The sequence below is a fragment of the Sebastes umbrosus genome, chromosome 7, assembly GCF_015220745.1.
Source record: "Sebastes umbrosus isolate fSebUmb1 chromosome 7, fSebUmb1.pri, whole genome shotgun sequence".
NCBI lineage: Eukaryota > Metazoa > Chordata > Actinopteri > Perciformes > Sebastidae > Sebastes > Sebastes umbrosus.
This window is the reverse complement of record NC_051275.1, coordinates 29552073-29570707: the sequence shown is the minus strand read 5'-3', so window position 1 is coordinate 29570707 and position 18635 is coordinate 29552073. Positions and strand designations below refer to the sequence as shown.

The 18635-nt window shown below is 41.4% G+C and overlaps 1 protein-coding gene across 2 annotated transcripts in view; it reads left to right on the top strand.

Moving 5' to 3' along the window:
• The window catches only part of pik3cb (phosphatidylinositol-4,5-bisphosphate 3-kinase, catalytic subunit beta), a 63819-nt gene that overhangs the window by 18851 nt on the left and 26333 nt on the right, over window positions 1-18635 (top strand). For both annotated transcript variants that reach the window (XM_037776099.1, XM_037776100.1), the window contains 2 exons: window positions 14911-15106; window positions 17675-17903. In XM_037776099.1, the coding sequence (XP_037632027.1) occupies window positions 14948-15106; window positions 17675-17903 (388 nt within the window). In that variant the 5' untranslated portion in view covers window positions 14911-14947. The remainder of the gene's footprint in view (window positions 1-14910; window positions 15107-17674; window positions 17904-18635) is intronic.

Sequence of the window (18635 nt, the reverse complement as noted above, 5' to 3'; positions counted from 1 at the left end):
TCAATCAGTGCCGGTGGCGGCCAATAACCACCAATAATCAGTACCGAGGCCTCCCACCTGCGCTCCCTGTTGCTCTCCATGCTTCCTACTCAAATGTGGAAAAATGGCTTGATCCAATTACTCCTGCTATGTTCTGTCTCCGGTGATCTTCCCACCGACACCGCCGCATTATCACCGCAGAGCAGAGGCAGTTTTAATGGCACTGCAAGATCATCACATAGCTTCTCATAAGACAAATGAGGAACGTCTGGGTTTTCCCAGAAATGATCGCTTGAGTTCTCTCTTGCTTTTAATATTAACATCAAGCAGTGTGTTGAAACCTTTTGACTCACACAATCCTAGGAAGCCCTGCCCTCGGGCTCATTCTTAGGAGTGTATTTGGGTGGCATTATCTTTATGGCACTGACCTCGCTGCCCGAGGTATTACAGACGTTGTGTATAATTAGACTGTTTTCAGCTGGACAATAGAGCATATACTGCAGTTAACTAATTATAGATGGCGAGGAAAGATAGGCAGTTTACGTGCATGCTGTGTGCTGTAACAAGAGATGTATTTGGCATTGATTCACATTGGCTTGTGCGTGCGATATTAATAGTTAAACAGAAAGGGACGCGGTGGCAGGGCAGAGCGGCCCAGACAGATGGATGGATATATAAACTGGAGAGGCGGACATCAGCGTGTCATTTACCGCAGCTTAGTGTTCCCAGCAACCCAGTCACCTCTATAGCGAGATGACAGCCGGAGCCAAGAAATGTCTCCCATTTCCAGTCTTGTTTGTGTGTGTCATTCAGTGCCAATGTGTGGCCCTTTGTTTATCAGGGAGATAAATGGTGGTTTGGCAAGATGCTGGGAGTCCAATACTGAAAAATCAGCAGTGTGTGTGGGAGCCATCCCCACTACATTCACGACAGCTCAGTGTTATTTCTGTCCGTTTTCTTTCCAGTCGTTGCTCTGTTTCACGATATAATCAGCAGCTGTGTGACAAGCTGGGGATTTTCTATAAATCAATTCCCGCTTTTGAAGAATCTCATTGAAGTGAGTTGTTGCTTCTGGCAGTGACCTCAAACGACCTCACGAACAGCTCTTTTGTTGTTCTTTTGTTGGACTTGTTTTTCACATCGTTCTATCAGACTCATCTGTTGTGGTTGTAAATGATGATACTGCCTCCAGGACCCCTGGATTAGACTAATATAGTAGTCGATCAAGACAGGCAGCTATTTTCATAATAGATTATTTTTTTCAATTTCATTTGTTTCAGCTTCTCACATGTGAATAGTTTCTGGTTTTCTGCAATAGTAATAGTGCTGCAATTAATGATTATTTGCATTGCCGATTAATCTGTCGATAATTTCCTCGATTAATCGATTAGTTGTTTGGTCTATAAAATGACAGAAAAAGGTGAAACATGTTGACCAGTGTTTCCCAAAGCCCAAGATGACGTCCTCAAATGTCTTGTTTTGTCCACAACTCAAAGATATTCAGTTTACTGTCGTAGAGGAGTAAAGAAACCAGAACATATTCACATTTAAGAAGCTGGAATCAGAGAATTAAGACTTTTTTGGGGAAATTATGATGAGCATTTTCTAACTATTTTGTGGATCAATGGATTAATCAAGAAAATAATCTATAGTTGCTGTAATCATGAATATTTTCTGTATTGTTGTCAGCTTTTCAGTGTTTGCGATTAGGGATGTCACGGTGAGGAAACTTTCCCACCGGTTAATAAACTTGTGACAACACAGATGTTACACCAGACATTTTACAAGAAAAGATGATCGTCAATATGTGTAGAGCGTTTACTTTGAACTTTGACTGTGTGTCTAGCCTCTCCGGTCGAGCTTTCGCTGTGGGGCCGCCGGCATCCACCTGGCGCCGACGCACCGCGTACACCGACTGCTGATACATGAAAATTAACTATATGTTTTTAATTTCTATAAAAACGCAAAACAGCGGTGGGCAAGTAATCGGTTTATGCCCGAACACCGGGTAACCCCGACAACCGTAACAAGCCTATTTGCAACATCTTTTGATAACATAGAATTGAACTAATAAGTGAAGTTAAGACGTACTGTAGATGGAGTCAGATTTTGTTGATTAATAGAGTAGTGTATTTAATTGACAGATCTCTAAAACCGAGTTTCACTTTGACAAAAGCACCACTTTCAATCTTGTGTTTACCAGAGATGTGCTCATAAGTTTCTTAGAAATAAGTCATTCAGCATGAAGAAAGCACTAAAACCGATTAGTCGACTAAGAGGGAGCCGCCCGAATGTCTTCAGTGGAAAAATATTGACCTCAAGAAAGCAAAAACATGTCCACAACATGTTCACTCCCTAATGATAGTTGTTCATTGTTTCCTCTTTGTCAGAGTTTCCAAGGAAGTCATTGTGTCAAATGGAACAACGGCTAATCCTCATGTCATCCTCATAGAGCAGCTGCTAGTACACGATCCGACTCCACATCACAGGCCGAACCATACCAGCCGGCCTGCACATCGTCTGAGATCATTGGATGCTGCTGAGGCAAAGAAGGGTGAAGCTCGGCCCCCCCAATGCTCCAGTTATTCAAATAGTCACTTTACAGAGAACGAAGTAGCCCATAATATAATATTCAAAATAGATCTTATGTTTGTTTCGATGACATGAAGTGTATTTATATTTATTTTTGTAAATATCTCTATTCATTGTCGAGAGCAGACGAGGCAAAGAAGACATTAGTTTGTGTGAGGATATGCCTGTGCATTTAATTTCTTCATTTCCTGTTTTCACAGAATCAGATTGGCAACGCAAACTTTGCATTCGTGGTTTTTTTCATGTAAGGCTTCCTTGTGCTTGTGGTGTGTTTGTGTGTATCAGCGGCTTGCTTTGAATAAAGATATGTGGTTGTGATAAGAGTTTGCATAGCTCTTAGCTTTTCATTAAAGGTATGGTAAACATCAGCTATGTTTTGGTGCCTCTCGGGAAGGCTGGTGTATATTTACTGTAACATTATTGGCTTTACTCAGCACTGCTTTGACTGGAAGAGCAGCTTATTTACATGTGCTGATGCGTTGACCCTTGTAGCTACTGAAGGTGTGAGTAATCCGCCTGAAGCTACAGATCCCGCTCTGCAAAATACAGTAAATCATGTGAGTGTGTTTATTGTAGGGTGGCACTGTGTGACCAGCGCCATGTGACCCTGTTGCCCCCCTCCAGTCTCGGTGTTTTTACTGGAGCTCAGTGTGAGCTGGTAGAGCTATGTGTGTGTCAGAGAGAGAGAGAGAGAGAGAGAGAGAGAGAAATGTTGTAAGGGGAGGGCTGGTTTGGTTGTGAGGGTTGATGGGGGCAAGGGCAGCACAAGGGCAGTGTTTGTGCAGGGCACGGGACTGTCCTCGCTGGCACGCACGTACACATACAAACACACACTTGCCAAAAACAGAGGCTTATTGTGGACGCCCAGCCCAGTCCGGTCGACGCACTACAGTCACACATTGTATCACACTCCATCTCCTTCTTTCTCTTATCTCTCTCTCTCTCGTCATCGATCACAAATGACTGTCTCTGTCTGTTTTTCTTCCTCTCGGTCACTTCCCTCCACGCTATTTACAACTTTTATTCTTCTTTCACTTCATGTTTTTGACGTTAATCATGACCTCACATTCACACTTCACCTGTGTGTTAAAGGACGCGTCCATCTGCGTTCTTTTCCGTGGTTTTCCAAATGAAACACTCAATCGTTGCAAAAAGCAGTAACGAAGCTAATCAATAAGGTGATGAATAATGTGAACGCTAGCGCTAGCTGAGTCAACGTTAGTTTGGAAATAACTGAAAGGATTAGTTCAGATTTTTTGAAGTGGGGTTGTACGTGTATACTCCCATGTCCTGACAGGTAAAATTACTATTTCTGTGAATGGAGTCTGGTGGCTTTGAAGAGAGCAATATAACAGCTTCAGTTTCCCGTCGTAAAGGGCTGTCTGACGGTTTTTAAAAGGGCTTGGGAAACGAGCATTTTGACGCTAAAGCATACATACTTTGATCAATATTTGAATGTTAGGATTTAAATACATAAAGAACACCACTGGGAAGCTACAGAATGATATAAAAACCTCAAACATAAGAAACATTTGCTTCTCCTTGTTCCCTTCTTGAAGGCACTTTTTAATCTTTCAACCAGACTCTTTCTCCAATCATCTTGAATCGTCCTCCCAGCCCCTCTTTCGTTCTCATTTCTGCCGGAGGTGTGAAGAGTCTGACAGTTGAGTCATGGAGAAATGCATGCTAGCTAGCGCTGCTTATATTTGTCTCCGTGTGTCGCCTGTGTGCTTCTCCTCACTTGTCTTGAATGTGTCTGTGAAAGTGAATCAGGCTCTGTGGAACATCACACCCCACCAATCTCTCTCTCTCTCTCTCACTACTGTCCTCACAGAGATGGGAGCTAATAAGATGAACTCATAATCCATCTTTATTATGCAGACTATCTGCAAAGCAATTAACATCCCCATCATATCAAATTACTCCTAAATTATCGGCATTATGATTACGACATCTTAATGCTAATCGCTGTACTTGCGTCTTGTATTTTGCAATATTATACTGTGCTGTAATTTTCTCTAGATGGGAGCTAATTGATATTCTTTAGAAGAAATGAGACATGTTACCATGGTCACTAATGCAACCGTATTATTATCTCATATAGCCTTTTACTCCACTATTCCTCGCCCTCTCTCTTCACCTCACTTTGTATTCCTCAGGTAAAAACACACCCTCATTGATGCACCACTGTCCCAATATGATCTCTGAAGCATAATTTACTTCTCTCGAGGAGTTCAACATCTGCCGGTTTATCGCCTGTTGGCACCTGATTGATGCATTATGTATGAAATGTGCTAAACGCATAAACTTGCCTTACCTTGCCTACAGTATGCACATCAACAAAGAGTGCGTGACACATTCAGGTCAAACAAGGTTCAAACAAAAGTCCATTCACTTCTTTATTAAAGATAAAACATTACCTCAAGCTATAATGGCTTTACTGTTATTTGATGTTCATGGAAAATGTGAATGACGTTCTGGTGTGCAGGCTCTACTTTAACTCTCTGAGGGTTTAGACTTCCCACTTCATATTGTACGATGTGATTTGCATATATAATTCTGTGAAACTGATGAGTCCTTGGTGCAGTGAATGAAAACAGCTTTTTAATTCAAGCAATTAATTCTTGCTTTTTTAAAACGATTATACCATTATTACATTCATGGGAGATCTGTATCCTAAATCAACCTGTAACTTCAATAAGTTCATGGAGCTCAAAGCACCACATGCCAGAAAATACATAGTGCACGATTTGTCAGCCGCTAGAGGTTTTGCTTAACCGTTTCTATCGAGGTAGTGATTCCTTTAATCTGTCTGGTTGTAGTAGATCATTGCTGGCAATGCTGCAAATCAATGAGCAGGACGGCTTTATGGCAATATTGGATTTACAGGGGTTTGTATCAATTTGATGATTTACTTTATTGCAATTTTCTATCATTACCTTGTAGGACTAGGTATCGGCACTCGATAGCCTTTAAAGGTATCGATCAAAATAACCCATTGCCAAGTCGTAATGAAATTTCTCCAGTCAGATGATACCTGCAATTGTTCCTTTTTGTGCCCACATCTAGAAAAACTGACTATTTGTATGGTTTTACTCCCAGCCAATCAATCAATATAAGTGGTCTTTGATTTACTGTGATGTGTGATTGGCCAACTACTGCAGCAGCTGCAACCCATTCAGCCAGGATTGCCTACCTGCACATGGCTCTGAACACAGAGATGTCTGAGCCGGCGGCTAGCAGCTAACGGTGCTGACAACGGTAACAGTGCTTACAGTGCTAACAGCTTTAACCTCGGGGGGAACTAGAGGGTGGACGTTACACTTCCGCAACAACGTTATTAGTGGTAACCGCTGTTCGAGCAATGTGCAGTGCAGCGGCGAATAGCTAGCCAGTGGGACACACACACAGCTTCCATTCACATCATGCGTATCTAATGAAGTACTCTATTGGTATCGGTATCACTTTAAAGGTACTGGTATTGGTACTGGCATCGTCATTTTTTTAAATGATACCCAGCTTTATTACCGTTACATATAAATATAAACTCAGTTGCCAGTTTATTAGGTACACTTAGCTGAGAGGTATTTCTGTTGATTAGCTCACTCTCAAATTATAGAAATGAATTCCAGTGGCCCAAATTATAGAAACACCTGCCAGTACAACACGATGCAGTTCAACAGTCTATCAATAATTCTCTAACTGCTGAACATTATAACCTTCACAAAGGTAGAATTTATTGCAGGACTGTTGTATTAGCCTGCATTAGTTTTAGTTTGGTTACCTAATATCACCCTGAGACATGACTGCTGTTATCACCACACACACTTGCGCTCATGCATAACACCGTTCAGTGTGGACAACGTGTTCCAGGCAGGTTAAAAAAAACTCAGCATGCACAGACAATCCTCTACAAATGTATATTCACAACTGCAGGGTACACAGAGACATACAAACAGCGCATCTTTATTGCCATTAGTGAGTTTTGTCGGAGGGATTATGCATTGCTTTAAGAGCACTCTGTGGTGTGCATGGGAAGGTTCTTCCTCTCCTGATCCCCCTCAGTCTGTCTCGCTCCATCCCTCCTCCACTCAGCTGATGGCTGCATCAACCCTCCTGATGCAGATGCAGAAATAGATGGCAAGAAGTGCACATTAGACCTCCTAATGTCATTCAAACTCGATCTAGTCACGATGCGGACTTGCACTGTCACAATCTATCTGGCAGAGTGACTCATCGTGATGTCACGGATAGAGATACTTTGATTTGTTGGTGCACAGTTGTCACAAGAGATTGATGATGAAATGCGATCTTCTTTTCTTGCCTCTGATGTAACAGTAGGCAATGGACTGGATACGATTAGTGTCGCAGGGGATTAATGGTGACGTAACAAATGTGACTTTGATCGCAGTTGTAACCATCAAAATTTTAATGCAGTAGGAAGTTTGGATTTGCTCAGCACAAAATGTTTCTATGAAAACGTCATCATGTCGTACAGCAATCTATTATTCAAGGTGCACCATAAAGTCATGATTGTGATGTCACAGTGATGCTTTGTGAAACTGAGCACATCTACCTAATAGAAATGAGATGGTTGGGAAACCAGTCTGTACTGAGTCATCCTTCAGGGATGGAGATAACTGACATACTAGGGAGATGAGCAGAGATGAACACTGGCGCCAAGTCAGGAGAACAAAGAACATTCCTGAACGAAAAGGAAAGATAGTTGAAAATGTAGATAGGAGGAGGAGAAACAGTAGAGCTTCCTCCACCTGTATTCACATTTTCCACAAATAACATTCATTTTCGTCTAGTGTTATTCACAGAAATTTGACTGTATTTTTTACATTTAGACGTTAGCTAGTTGCAGCTAGTTACAGTAGCAGCGTACAGTTTTAAGCATATTTTGATGATTATCGGGATAATATTGCGAACCCAAGCATAATTGTAATATGAAATTTCCGTTACTTTCCTCCAGTTTCTCTCCATTTGTCTCTGTATTTTTATGAGGCGAAGTCACTAGGCTAAGGGAAAAAGCACAAGTTGAACAGATGCATCTTCAATGTCTTGTGGGCAAATTTGCATGCACTTCATATGCAGTCCCACCGCCTGTAAAATTCACTTTCATGATGAACATATGTTTCAATTTGTGATGGAAACACCCATCTCTATTGTGCCATAATGAACAAAATCTGTTGAAAGCATCCCTCTTATCCAAAGAAACACGCTGATAATGTGCGTGCTGTGTGTTCTGTTTAACTCTGTATGAGCATAAACAAACCTTTTTGTGCATGCAAGACATGCAAAGATATTTATCTTTTATCTCAGCTGGTAGGATCACGTTGACTTGACTAGAATACAGTAAACAACATTAAAAATAACTCTTCAGGAATAAGAATAACAGCTCAGCCTGTGATTCAGCGTTCATCAGCTTTTTATGAATGACTGGTGGGGACTTTTGCCGTGGTTGTTATTTGTCACTCATTTCCTGTCTGGTGTCATTGCGTCCTGTCTGAGAAGTGGGCATGTGCCACTGTGTCACTGGCGGTTAGTATGAAGGAGCACTGCTCGCTGTCCGGATGTGGTTGATACACACACATACACACACACACAGAGACACACACACACACACACACACACACACACACACACACACACACACACACACACACGAACACATACCTTACAAACACAGAAATACACCCACCCACACTTCCACTCACACATGCTCCCACTGAATCTCTCCATTCACACTTCCTCTCAGATACAGTGTGCACGGAGACAGTTTGTTCTTTAGCGGCTGTGAGAATATTTTTACAGGGGATTTGGTTTCAAGTCTCTTTCTCATTTCCAGTTCTGAGCACGATGCACCTTTGTTTCCCTTCGGAAACCGCACTGAGATAATGATTTGATTGGTAACATCAGATGAAACTGATCCATGTGGAGGAACTAAGGCACTGAAGCACGAAATAAATGGATACTGTAGTTCAGTACAAATTAGAGGTGCTTGTACTCTACTTGAGTATTTCCATTTTATGCAACTTTATACTTCCACTACATCTCAGGAGCAAATGTTGTACTTTTAACTCCTCTACATTTATCTGACAGCTTTAGTTACTCTTCAGATTACATTTTTTTTTCTTTTACCCGTCCTGTCAAGTGGAAACCATCCATCTCAAACCGTGGTGATTTTTAAACCCATAAACTAAACCTTTTTATGTGTTTATAAAATCCTCCTACTTCTTATGCTAAATAAACTCTTTAAAAAGCCTCTTGGATCAGCTGGAAAGTGCATCATCACAAAGCTAAAAACAGGGCTGTTTTTCTGAGCTGAATTTTCAGTGTGGTATTTCTACTCTTTCTTCAGTAAAGAATCTGAATACTTCTTCCACCACTGAGTAGGATGCAGCAAATATCTAAAAATCAAACATAAAAAGGTGCAGATTACATAAAGGAAATGTAAAAGATGCAATATGAGAGGTTCAGTGGAAGCAGCTTGTAAGTACTTAATGTAAACACACTGCACACAAACATGTCTTAGTCACTGACTCGGCCCCGCAGTGTGTCAGAGAGTTAAAGTAACCGTTACACCTGAATGTGTGTTTGCTGTCTACAGCCACCACCTACTTCCACTCCTCTGCAGTAAGTGCTAGTACCGCTCTACTGGTGACTCACATACACTCGAGCCACAGTACACAAATACACACCCCAGCTGACCACTTATCCAAACACCAAACACACACAGGCAACACACACTAATATTTAGCCAGATCTTAACACAGTAAGTATGTTGTGCATGAAGCTACAAGCCCTTTTCATTCATCTCTACCGTTCTGAGAGGTTACGCTGCTCTGCAAGAGTTACCTGAGGTCGCCCATGTTTTTAGTAATCATTAATAAAGAGAAACCCTGTAATGAATGGACCTTCTGCTGTAGCTGTGTCCTTACCTCTTATGATTAAAAACAATTAGTCTGCAGACTGTGTGGGTGCAGAACAGAACAGTATAGTAGCATCCAGCTTTGTTGTGTCACGATTTCACAATCCGTGCATTTCATTCTGTGCCACTGTGGTTAGTGGCAGAAAGTGAAACCGTATATGTGGTGGTGCCACTGACATACCAAAGTATGTAGATTGATATCATGTAATAATAAAATCCGGGCTGCTACTGTTGTTTTCATTTTTTATTATTCTGCTTTCAATTAATCAGGTTATTATTAAGTTTATAAAATATATGACTGACTATATATGAATATATGATATAAGTCCTTAAGTAGCTTTGCTTTGCTTAGCTAGTTTGTTCCAACCAACAGTCTGAAACACAAAGATATTCAATTTACTATGGTTATAAAACAGAGAAAAGTAACAAATCCTCACAATTTTTACAAGATGTAGCCAGAGAATCTTTGGTGTATGTTCTCGTTAAATGACTTTTCCATCGACTAATCAGTTAATCAAATCAAATATATTTTTTAAATTCATTTTTTTTTTTTTTTATTAAATCAATTAAACCATGCATGTAATGTACCTTGTTCTCCAAGATACAAAATACTTGCATTTTACAATATCAATGAATAAGACAAAGAACATGCTGTAACATAATCATCATATGTAAATCCAAAAGCAATATTTTTATGTGAGGGGAATAAATAAATAAATAAATACAATTTAAAAAGAAGAATAGTACAAATAAAATAAACAGATAAATAAAAGCCAGGAGAAACAGACAAAATAATAATAATAATAATAATAATAATAATAATGGTAAGTAAATAAGTGAGGGGAAAATTAATTGAAATTCATTAAAATTATATTCATGGTCATAAAGAAAGGACATGCATAATATTATAATAAAAGTACTAACAAATTAATTAATAAAAATATACTATTGGATAATTTCAGCACTAAAAAATTAAAGTGTTTCTTGTTTGGTTCTGTGAGACACTTTGAAGGTGTAAACATCTTTTTTTGGAGCCATGGGAGCCTTCTCTCTCATTTTACATTTTGCATATACACCATCCCACCAACTACACACACCCACACACTGACACACACACTCTCACTATGCCAGCCCAGAGGTGGAAACGCTGACTCAGGCCGTCTCAATATTGCGTTTGTGTGTATGTCTCCATACTCATTACAGGAGTGCAGAGTTTGTAGTGGGGAGGTGAAGAGGTCTTAGATCCTCTTTGTGAACTTTATTTTTAGCACAGTGGAAGAAAATGTGTCACAGGACCCTTAATCACCACGCATGACCTTTTTATACACACACAAACTATTTATGTTAGCCCTTCTTTTGCAAGCAGTCACACACAGAGACGCGTGGACACACACTCCATTGTAGAGAGCCTCACAGGCCTCTTACTGTCGGACAGAGACAGCTATAGAAAGAGAGTGCTGAGTAACACCAGTGTTTAAATAACCATAACTGCATCTGGGCATGAAAGCCTTCACAACACGTCACTGTCACTGGTTCAGAGGAACTACTTCCATTACGAGCAGCAGTTTGCTTCGTCTGAGGTTAGATTTAGTGTCTGGCTTGGTCACACTGTGTGTACTGTATGTCGCTCTGTGTTCTCATCTACCTCTAGAAGTGAATGCCAATTTAATCAAACCAGTTTTCCTCTCAGGTATGCTTCCCTCTGATCGACCAACTCTCCTTTGATTCACCCCTTTCTAGTGCATTTGCAGACATTTGATCAGACATGAAGATTCAAACAGTTCACGCCTCTCTTTTTCCTCCCAGGCAGCTGTATTTTGAGTTTATGAAAGGAAACAAGTGAGGGTGCATTTGTAACAATGAATCTCCTGCATGAAATTAGTGGCTTTAAAACAAATTTGCGTTATTAACTTTGACAGCCCTTCTTGTAAGTCATTGTTTTGCTCTTTCATTTTTCGATCATAACAACGTTCTTGTCGCTGATTTTTCTCTGAGACAGCGTATACTCGTGTCCAGCAAGTGGCTTCTTCTCCGAATCAGCAGCTGGTTACTGTTGTTCGAGACCGACGCAACATAACGGATAAACATCGGCCACTGCCATCGGCGAATGACATCTTATTTGCCGATAGGCTGACGACAGTTGATACCAACGTTTGACCGATAAATTGGTGCAATACAAAATCTGTCTTGGTTTGCACAGAAAACAGGCAAAGCAAATGTAAGCGGGGTCGTATTTCTGCAGCTTCAACACACAGATAGTCATCAAAGTGTGCCTGGGAGCCGTGAACTGGAGGCTCCATAGTGATACATTGTTTTTCTCGCTAATGTTGGCTACCTGGACAGATTCCCTTCAGGCTCTTCTGTTTGTTGTCACATGAAACTCTCCCTTTCTCCCTGATCTTGCAAACCTACTTGTTCTCCTCTGATCCTCCTGCTGAAACCTGACCTTGCAGCAGACCTCTGGCTGTCTGCCACCATATCCTCAATAACCCTGCTCACCTGTGTGTATACTGTGTGTGTGTGAGTGAGTGAGTGAGAGAGAGAGAGAGAGAGAGAGAGACAGAGTGTGTCTGCATCACTGCAGCATGAGACAGTATTCAAGCTGTCTGGTGTGAAAATGTCACCCATATTTAATGAGACAAGTGTTTATATGCATAGACATGCATGTGCTTGTTCATCCATCCCTGAGCACCCTACGTTGTCGGTGCGTCAGACAGACACGCTGGGTGTCATGTTACTTTTCATGTGTGTAACTGTGCACCTTTGTGACGTTACAGGCTCGCCATTGTCTGCCCTCTAACTGTGCATTTGACTGGTTTCTTGTGTTGTTTTGTATCGTCTTGTAGCCACCTGGAAGTTACCGACTGCAGCTTTAAGAGATGTTCAGAAAGCCATCTACAGTTTGAACAGCACACAGAAACTCGCACAAGATTGTTTCCATTTGCATGGCTGCTGATAATGTTAAGTGTCTGAGATCGTGGCTCCAGATGCACAGCAGATATTGCACCGTCCTCAGCCACGTGGCATAACATCGGCTCATCTGCTGGTAGCTCGAGCACTTAACTTAGAGGGGAAAGACCATTAGAGGCAATCAAGGCTGTCGTTTTTAATGGGCGGATCGAGACGAAATGGAGATGGACCTGTGGCAGAGTGGAAGAGTTAATGTTCTGGGCCACTTGAGGACTACATGAGAAAAAAGGCAGGTGGAAGTGGTGTGACGGGACAGCTGTGGTTGAGCCCAAATGGAAACCAGGCTGTGGGCTGTTTTACACCATGCAGCTAAGAAGCCACTTACTGCAGCTCAATGGAACTGCAGTTAACATGCATGTGTTTATGTGTCCACGTGTGTGCGTTTGTTATTGAGTTGCTGGTTTACAATGACTACGTTAACATGGACAAAATATTCAGTTTTTTGCCTTTATTCAGAAAAAGACAATAATCCTACTAAATTTATATGGCTAATGAAAATTTATATTCCCGTTTACATGCAGCGTATTCTTAACGTAACCAGTGGCAGACTTGTTCGACCATGTGAGCACAGCCTCCCTCTTTCATTCCTTCAACCACCTTCTTGAAAAGGTCGACATTGTGATATTTGTGCATATCCAATAACCTGTTGATATCCACGTCTTACATGACATGTATCAAATTGGGAATTTTGTCTTATTCGGATTAATAGTGGAATATTAGTGTGCATGTAAAGGTAGTCACTGTTACATTGGATGCACTGGATTTTGAGTCTTGTGCATGTCTCATGGGTAGACAGAAATAGCCTTCCTCAGCCAGTACTTTTGGACATGTAGAGAGGAGCTGTGGCAGGCGAACTCCCTCCTGCCTTACTTGATAATTACCTGAGCAGCAGCTACTCTGTTTTTGTAGTGTGCATGTGTGTGTATGTATTTGCGTGCACTTTTATGCATGCATTCTCCGTCTACAAGTGTGAGTGTTTTCTTTGTGTGTGTGTTTTCTGCCAGGGGGACCAGATTGTCAGATGAGGGGAGGGCAGGCTGACCTTTTGTTCTGTTTGCTTAGTGGGCATTCCTCTGAGCACTGGCCCTCACCCAACTTAAAGCCTCCGGCCTCCTACTGGACTCAGCACAGTGCTGCCCCCGCAGGGACACGGTGACGCTGAATCATTTGCGCCTGTCAACTTGTTGTTAATGAAAAGGATAAAAAAGAAGAACCTGCATGTAGTGGGTTTAAAAAAAACAGCACAATGGGGGTTTTAATATAAGAAGCTGAAAGATCACAAGATGAGTCTTTTTGAGATGTTAGTTTTGTCTTTTTTTGACTAGTTATTGAGGTTTACATTTGGGATGGAGACATATGTTTGCATAGCCATAATTTTACTGTCCTCGAGCAAAGAAATTAGTCGACTAACACTCATACAATTTTGACGACTAATCGATTAGTTGATTTAATCAACAGATCTGTAAAACTGGGTTTCTCCACAAAGAATCACGCAAAAGCACCACTTTAAATCTTGTGTTTCTTGGAAATAAGTCATTCAGCATGATAAACATAAAAAAATGACTAATCAACTAAAGAAATCTTATTCGACTAAGAACAAAATAGCCGATTAGTCAACTAATCGACTAAGAGGGGAAGCCCTAAATTGGACTTGTGTAAATCTTCTTGAAAAGCCTTTAAAAGTGTCTGCTACTTTATTCAAATGATGCATCTTTTTCACCGTGAATTGATATGATCTGTTTGACATCTCAGCTCTGTGACTTAAACTTGCAGTTATCTTCTTGATTGGCTCTAAGCAACTGAGCTAGCTTTGAGGAATGGCCTAATGACTTTCTGGAACATCACCCTCAGCTGCAAGGTTTCCAGGAAAGTGTTATCAGCCATGACGACATGGGAATGTAACACATTGATGTGAAGCACATTTGCCTTTAGGCTGGTAGAGTTCAATGTATGTTAAAAGGATGAATGACTGATCATTTCTAACTAACTAATGCTTTCTATTGGGTCTGATTTTGTTATTTTGTCAGCTCTCTAACCCCAGTTCTCATTTTCTCCTCTGTAATTAAAGGAACAGTGTGTAGCGTTTAGGGGGTCTACATATGGAGTAGCCCAAAACGGACAAACCAATCACTGGCTCTAGAGAAAGCCATTTGTGTTTTTGCGTTGGCCACCGTAGTTCTCCTACACATTTAGCACACGGCTTCAGCTGGTTGCAATCGAAATCCTACACACTGCACCTTTAAGTTTTTAAAGGCTGATTCATACTTATCCCAGAACTACACCCTTCAGTCGTCAGAATGACCTATTGAGAACAAATGTATCTGAATAAATGGGGAAATAGAGCTTCTGTCAACAAAAGTTTCCTCTTTACAATACAATACACTCATTAAAACCACCAATCTCAGTCTAAAGTGTGTGATTTGTCCCTCCAGGTCCTTATGATTGAGGTGGTGTGTGGTGCCCCTTGCCATGCCTCCTGCCATGACAGACCTCCTGGACATATGGGCGGCCCACTCGCACCTGGCCGGCCACGCTCTGGACCAGATCACTGTGGACTTTCTGCTGCCCACCGGTATCTACATCCAGATGGAAGTTCCACGCGAGGCCACCATTCAGCACATCAAACTGGTGAGTGAGTGGCACTGGGTGGGTGACACCACAGGTTGTCTGCACATCAGTTGCATTTAAAGCCATATGTTGCTGCTGAGGCGAGGTCATTTCAGCTGTATTGTTACAGCACAACAGATAATTAATAGTTTTTAATAAAATCAACTTCCAACACATTTCAAGGAGATTCAATTTATTTATTTGCTTGTTGTGTATCCTGACATTATGTCATCGTCCTCACATGCCTCTTGGCCTTTGTCTAATTGCCTAATAAGGACAAAATGTCTACAGCCCACGCACATATTTACAAGTACACACAGTCACACAGCTGGCCACTTAGACATTATCTAATGTCTGTTTTGGCAGAGGTGGCTGCTGCGGCCGGCTGGCTGTTTTTTATTTGCGAGTAGTTATTGCGTTCAGCACACAAATAGCTCACGACGTCATGCGTGACTGCAGCTAATTTTATGAAGCAGAGGTCCGGAGTCGCAGACTTGATGGATCTTTTAAAAGTTGTTGAGGAAATAACTTACAAAGTGGCACAAAGTTTGTGTACTGTAGGTGTGGGGGTAATGGGTGTGTGTTGTGATTTAGGTATCGATTTCAACTATATAGAGTGACCAGAAAAATGGAAACAACTGTGTGATGCAAGGCAGTGAAATACAATAACCCTGCTGCAATAACTACTACTTAACTTGAACCTGCACTTTGGGGTAGTGTTTTGTTAAACTGCACTGTATTGAAAGCAGAGAAACACCATACAATATAATGTATTGATCACATGATTGTCCATAGTTAATCGCAAATTAATCACATATGTTATCTGTTCAAAATGTACCTTAAAGGGAGATTTGTCAAGTATTTAATACTCTTATCAACATGTGAATGCTCACAGGTACTGCATTTAGCATAACAACTCAAGCACAACAGGCAACAACAGCTGTCAGTGTGTCAGTGTGCTGACTTGACTAGGACTTGCCCCAAACTGCATGTGATTATCATAAAGTGGGCATGTCTGTAAAGGGGAGACTTGTGGGTACCCATAGAACCCATTTTCATTCACATATCTACCCCTTTGAAAATGGCCATGCCAGTTTTTCCTCGCCAAAATTTAGTGCAAGTTTGGAGTGTTATTTAACCTCCTTCACAACAAGCTATTAAGCTATATTGGTTGGTACCAATGGATTCTTTAGGTTTTTCTAGTTTCATATGATGCCGGTATCTTCACTGTAGCTTTACAACTGAGCCCGCTACAACTTAAAAATCGCAAGTTGCGTTAATGTGTTAAAGAAATTAGTGATGAATTTGCGTTAGCGCGTTAACACTTTAACTTTGACAGCCCTAATTCCTTTTACAACAGCCTCATAAAAATGATACATTTTGCAAAGTTAGTATGTATTACCGACTGTATTCAGGGCTGTTGTATTGAATGGGATTGCATTACATTGTACTGCATTTCTATTTGTCCAGTTACTCGGTGTACAACCTCCTCACAGCTGCATTCTTTTACATTTTGAGCAACGTAGAAAACATGCACTGTTTTCCCCAGACATGCAGGCACTATAAAAAAAGCCCGAGGAGGTTGTTCTGAATAGCAAATAAACAAGTCAGTCTGTGTGCGCGTGTGTGTGTTTGTGTGTGTGTGTGTGTGTGTGTACATAACGTCTGTCTGACATTTTCTAGAAATCACTTCTGGCTTCATCAGCCCTGTAACGTGACCAAAGACACAGAATGATTTCACTTAGACATTCGCTCTTAGCAATAAAGTTTAGTGTTTGTTTTTCCTGGAACTATACAATGAGGCAGGTCTCTGCCGATGTTCAGGCCTTTAAGTTCATCGAACTAAATCGGGGCATAAAATCACGAGTATTCCTGGATAAGAAGGTATTTGTTTGGAGGGCAAATTTGTCCTGTTGTTCCAGTATGCTAGTACAGCATAACCTCAGACAAACACATCCGACCCTGTGATCAGGCTGTGGCTGCACAGAGACATGAATCATGCCGGGATTGGCTGGTGGTTCATATTATTCACATCGTGATCGGCTCACTCAGAAGCTGTGTCATGTTGCTGTGAGTCATGTTTGTTACTGATCATGAAACATACACTTTCGTCAATATATTACATCATTATGCTATGTTGTTCTTATTAGTTTTAAAGGGATAATTTGGGTGTTTTGAAATGCGGGTTGTATGAGGTACTTTCCAATAGTCAGTGTATTACCTACAGTAGATGACGGTCGGCACGCCCCCAGTTTTGGAGTAACAGACAAGAGTACCGACACAGGATCAAAGCAATGTACTGCTGTGGATGTCAGCAAAATGTATTTTAGTCACCTAAATGAAAGGCTAAGAAAATTGATATCCCTTTTAAATAAATTATATATTTAGAAACAGCCCTTTCCGATGGGGAACTGAAAGTAAAACTTATTTATACTGTTTTTGTCAACAGAGTCTGGCTGCTTTGAAGAGAGCATACTGTAGATAAGTTATCAATATTATCAATAGCACCTTTAATTTAATGGAGACGATAAAAACACTCCCTGTGGTTTTGCAGCACTTCAGTGAAATTCTTCTTCTTCTCCCTCGCAGCTCTTATGGAAGCAGGCTCAGTCGTTCCCACTGTTTCCCTCCCTGGGCGAGATGGAGAGCCACATGTTCGAGTGCGTCAACCAGGCGGCCGTGCACGAAGAACTGGAGGACGAAACTCGCAGGCTGTGCGATGTTCGCCCTTTCCTGCCGGTCCTCAAGCTGGTGACGCGCAACTGCGGCCGAGCAGAACGCCTGCTGGACTCCAAAATCGGCGTGCTCATTGGCAAGGGTAAGACGGCGTCGCTTTCAAGACTTTCCCTCACTTTAAAAACTATCATACAAGCTCTCACACACATTACTCCCTCCCTGATTGATTCGTGTGCTGTCCCTGTTTGACATTCCCAATAAAGAAAGGCACTTAAGAGTTGGTAAGTGGGACTGTAAATCTTTCTGCGCGCACAACAAGCCTTAAGCACCTCACCCAGTATGCTAAGTATCTGTCCTACTCAGCACATTCACCGCAGACATCAGACATGAGGCCCATCTGCAGCTGGCTCCTATCAGCGGCCCCGCTGTCTGATTGAGAAGCGTGAGGATCGACTGGGCGTGCTCCTGACATGTCTTCCATCACCTGTCACTTTGTGTTATCTCTGGTGAAGATTAGGCCTTTGAGCGGCGCAGAGGGGATCGATCAGTAGTGTAGAAAAGCCCAGTTCTCTGAGGTGATTCAACATTTGTTGAAAAGGACTTGACACAGAAGATCTTAAGTTAGTGTATCTGTATCATACTATATCCCAGCCAAACAGTAGCAATTATCACTATTTCAAACAATTAGTTGAAAGATAGAAGATTAAGCTTCAGTTATACTTTCACAAGGACGTGTAATAAGAACACTGTTCTTGCTTTTAGTGTGTCATTTGTGCCACGTAGTCTGTACGGACTGCACTGTAAATTCATCCGTGTAATAAGCTACGCTCAGAGCTAGTAACGTAGAATAAAAAGTGAGAAAGACTGCTTATGG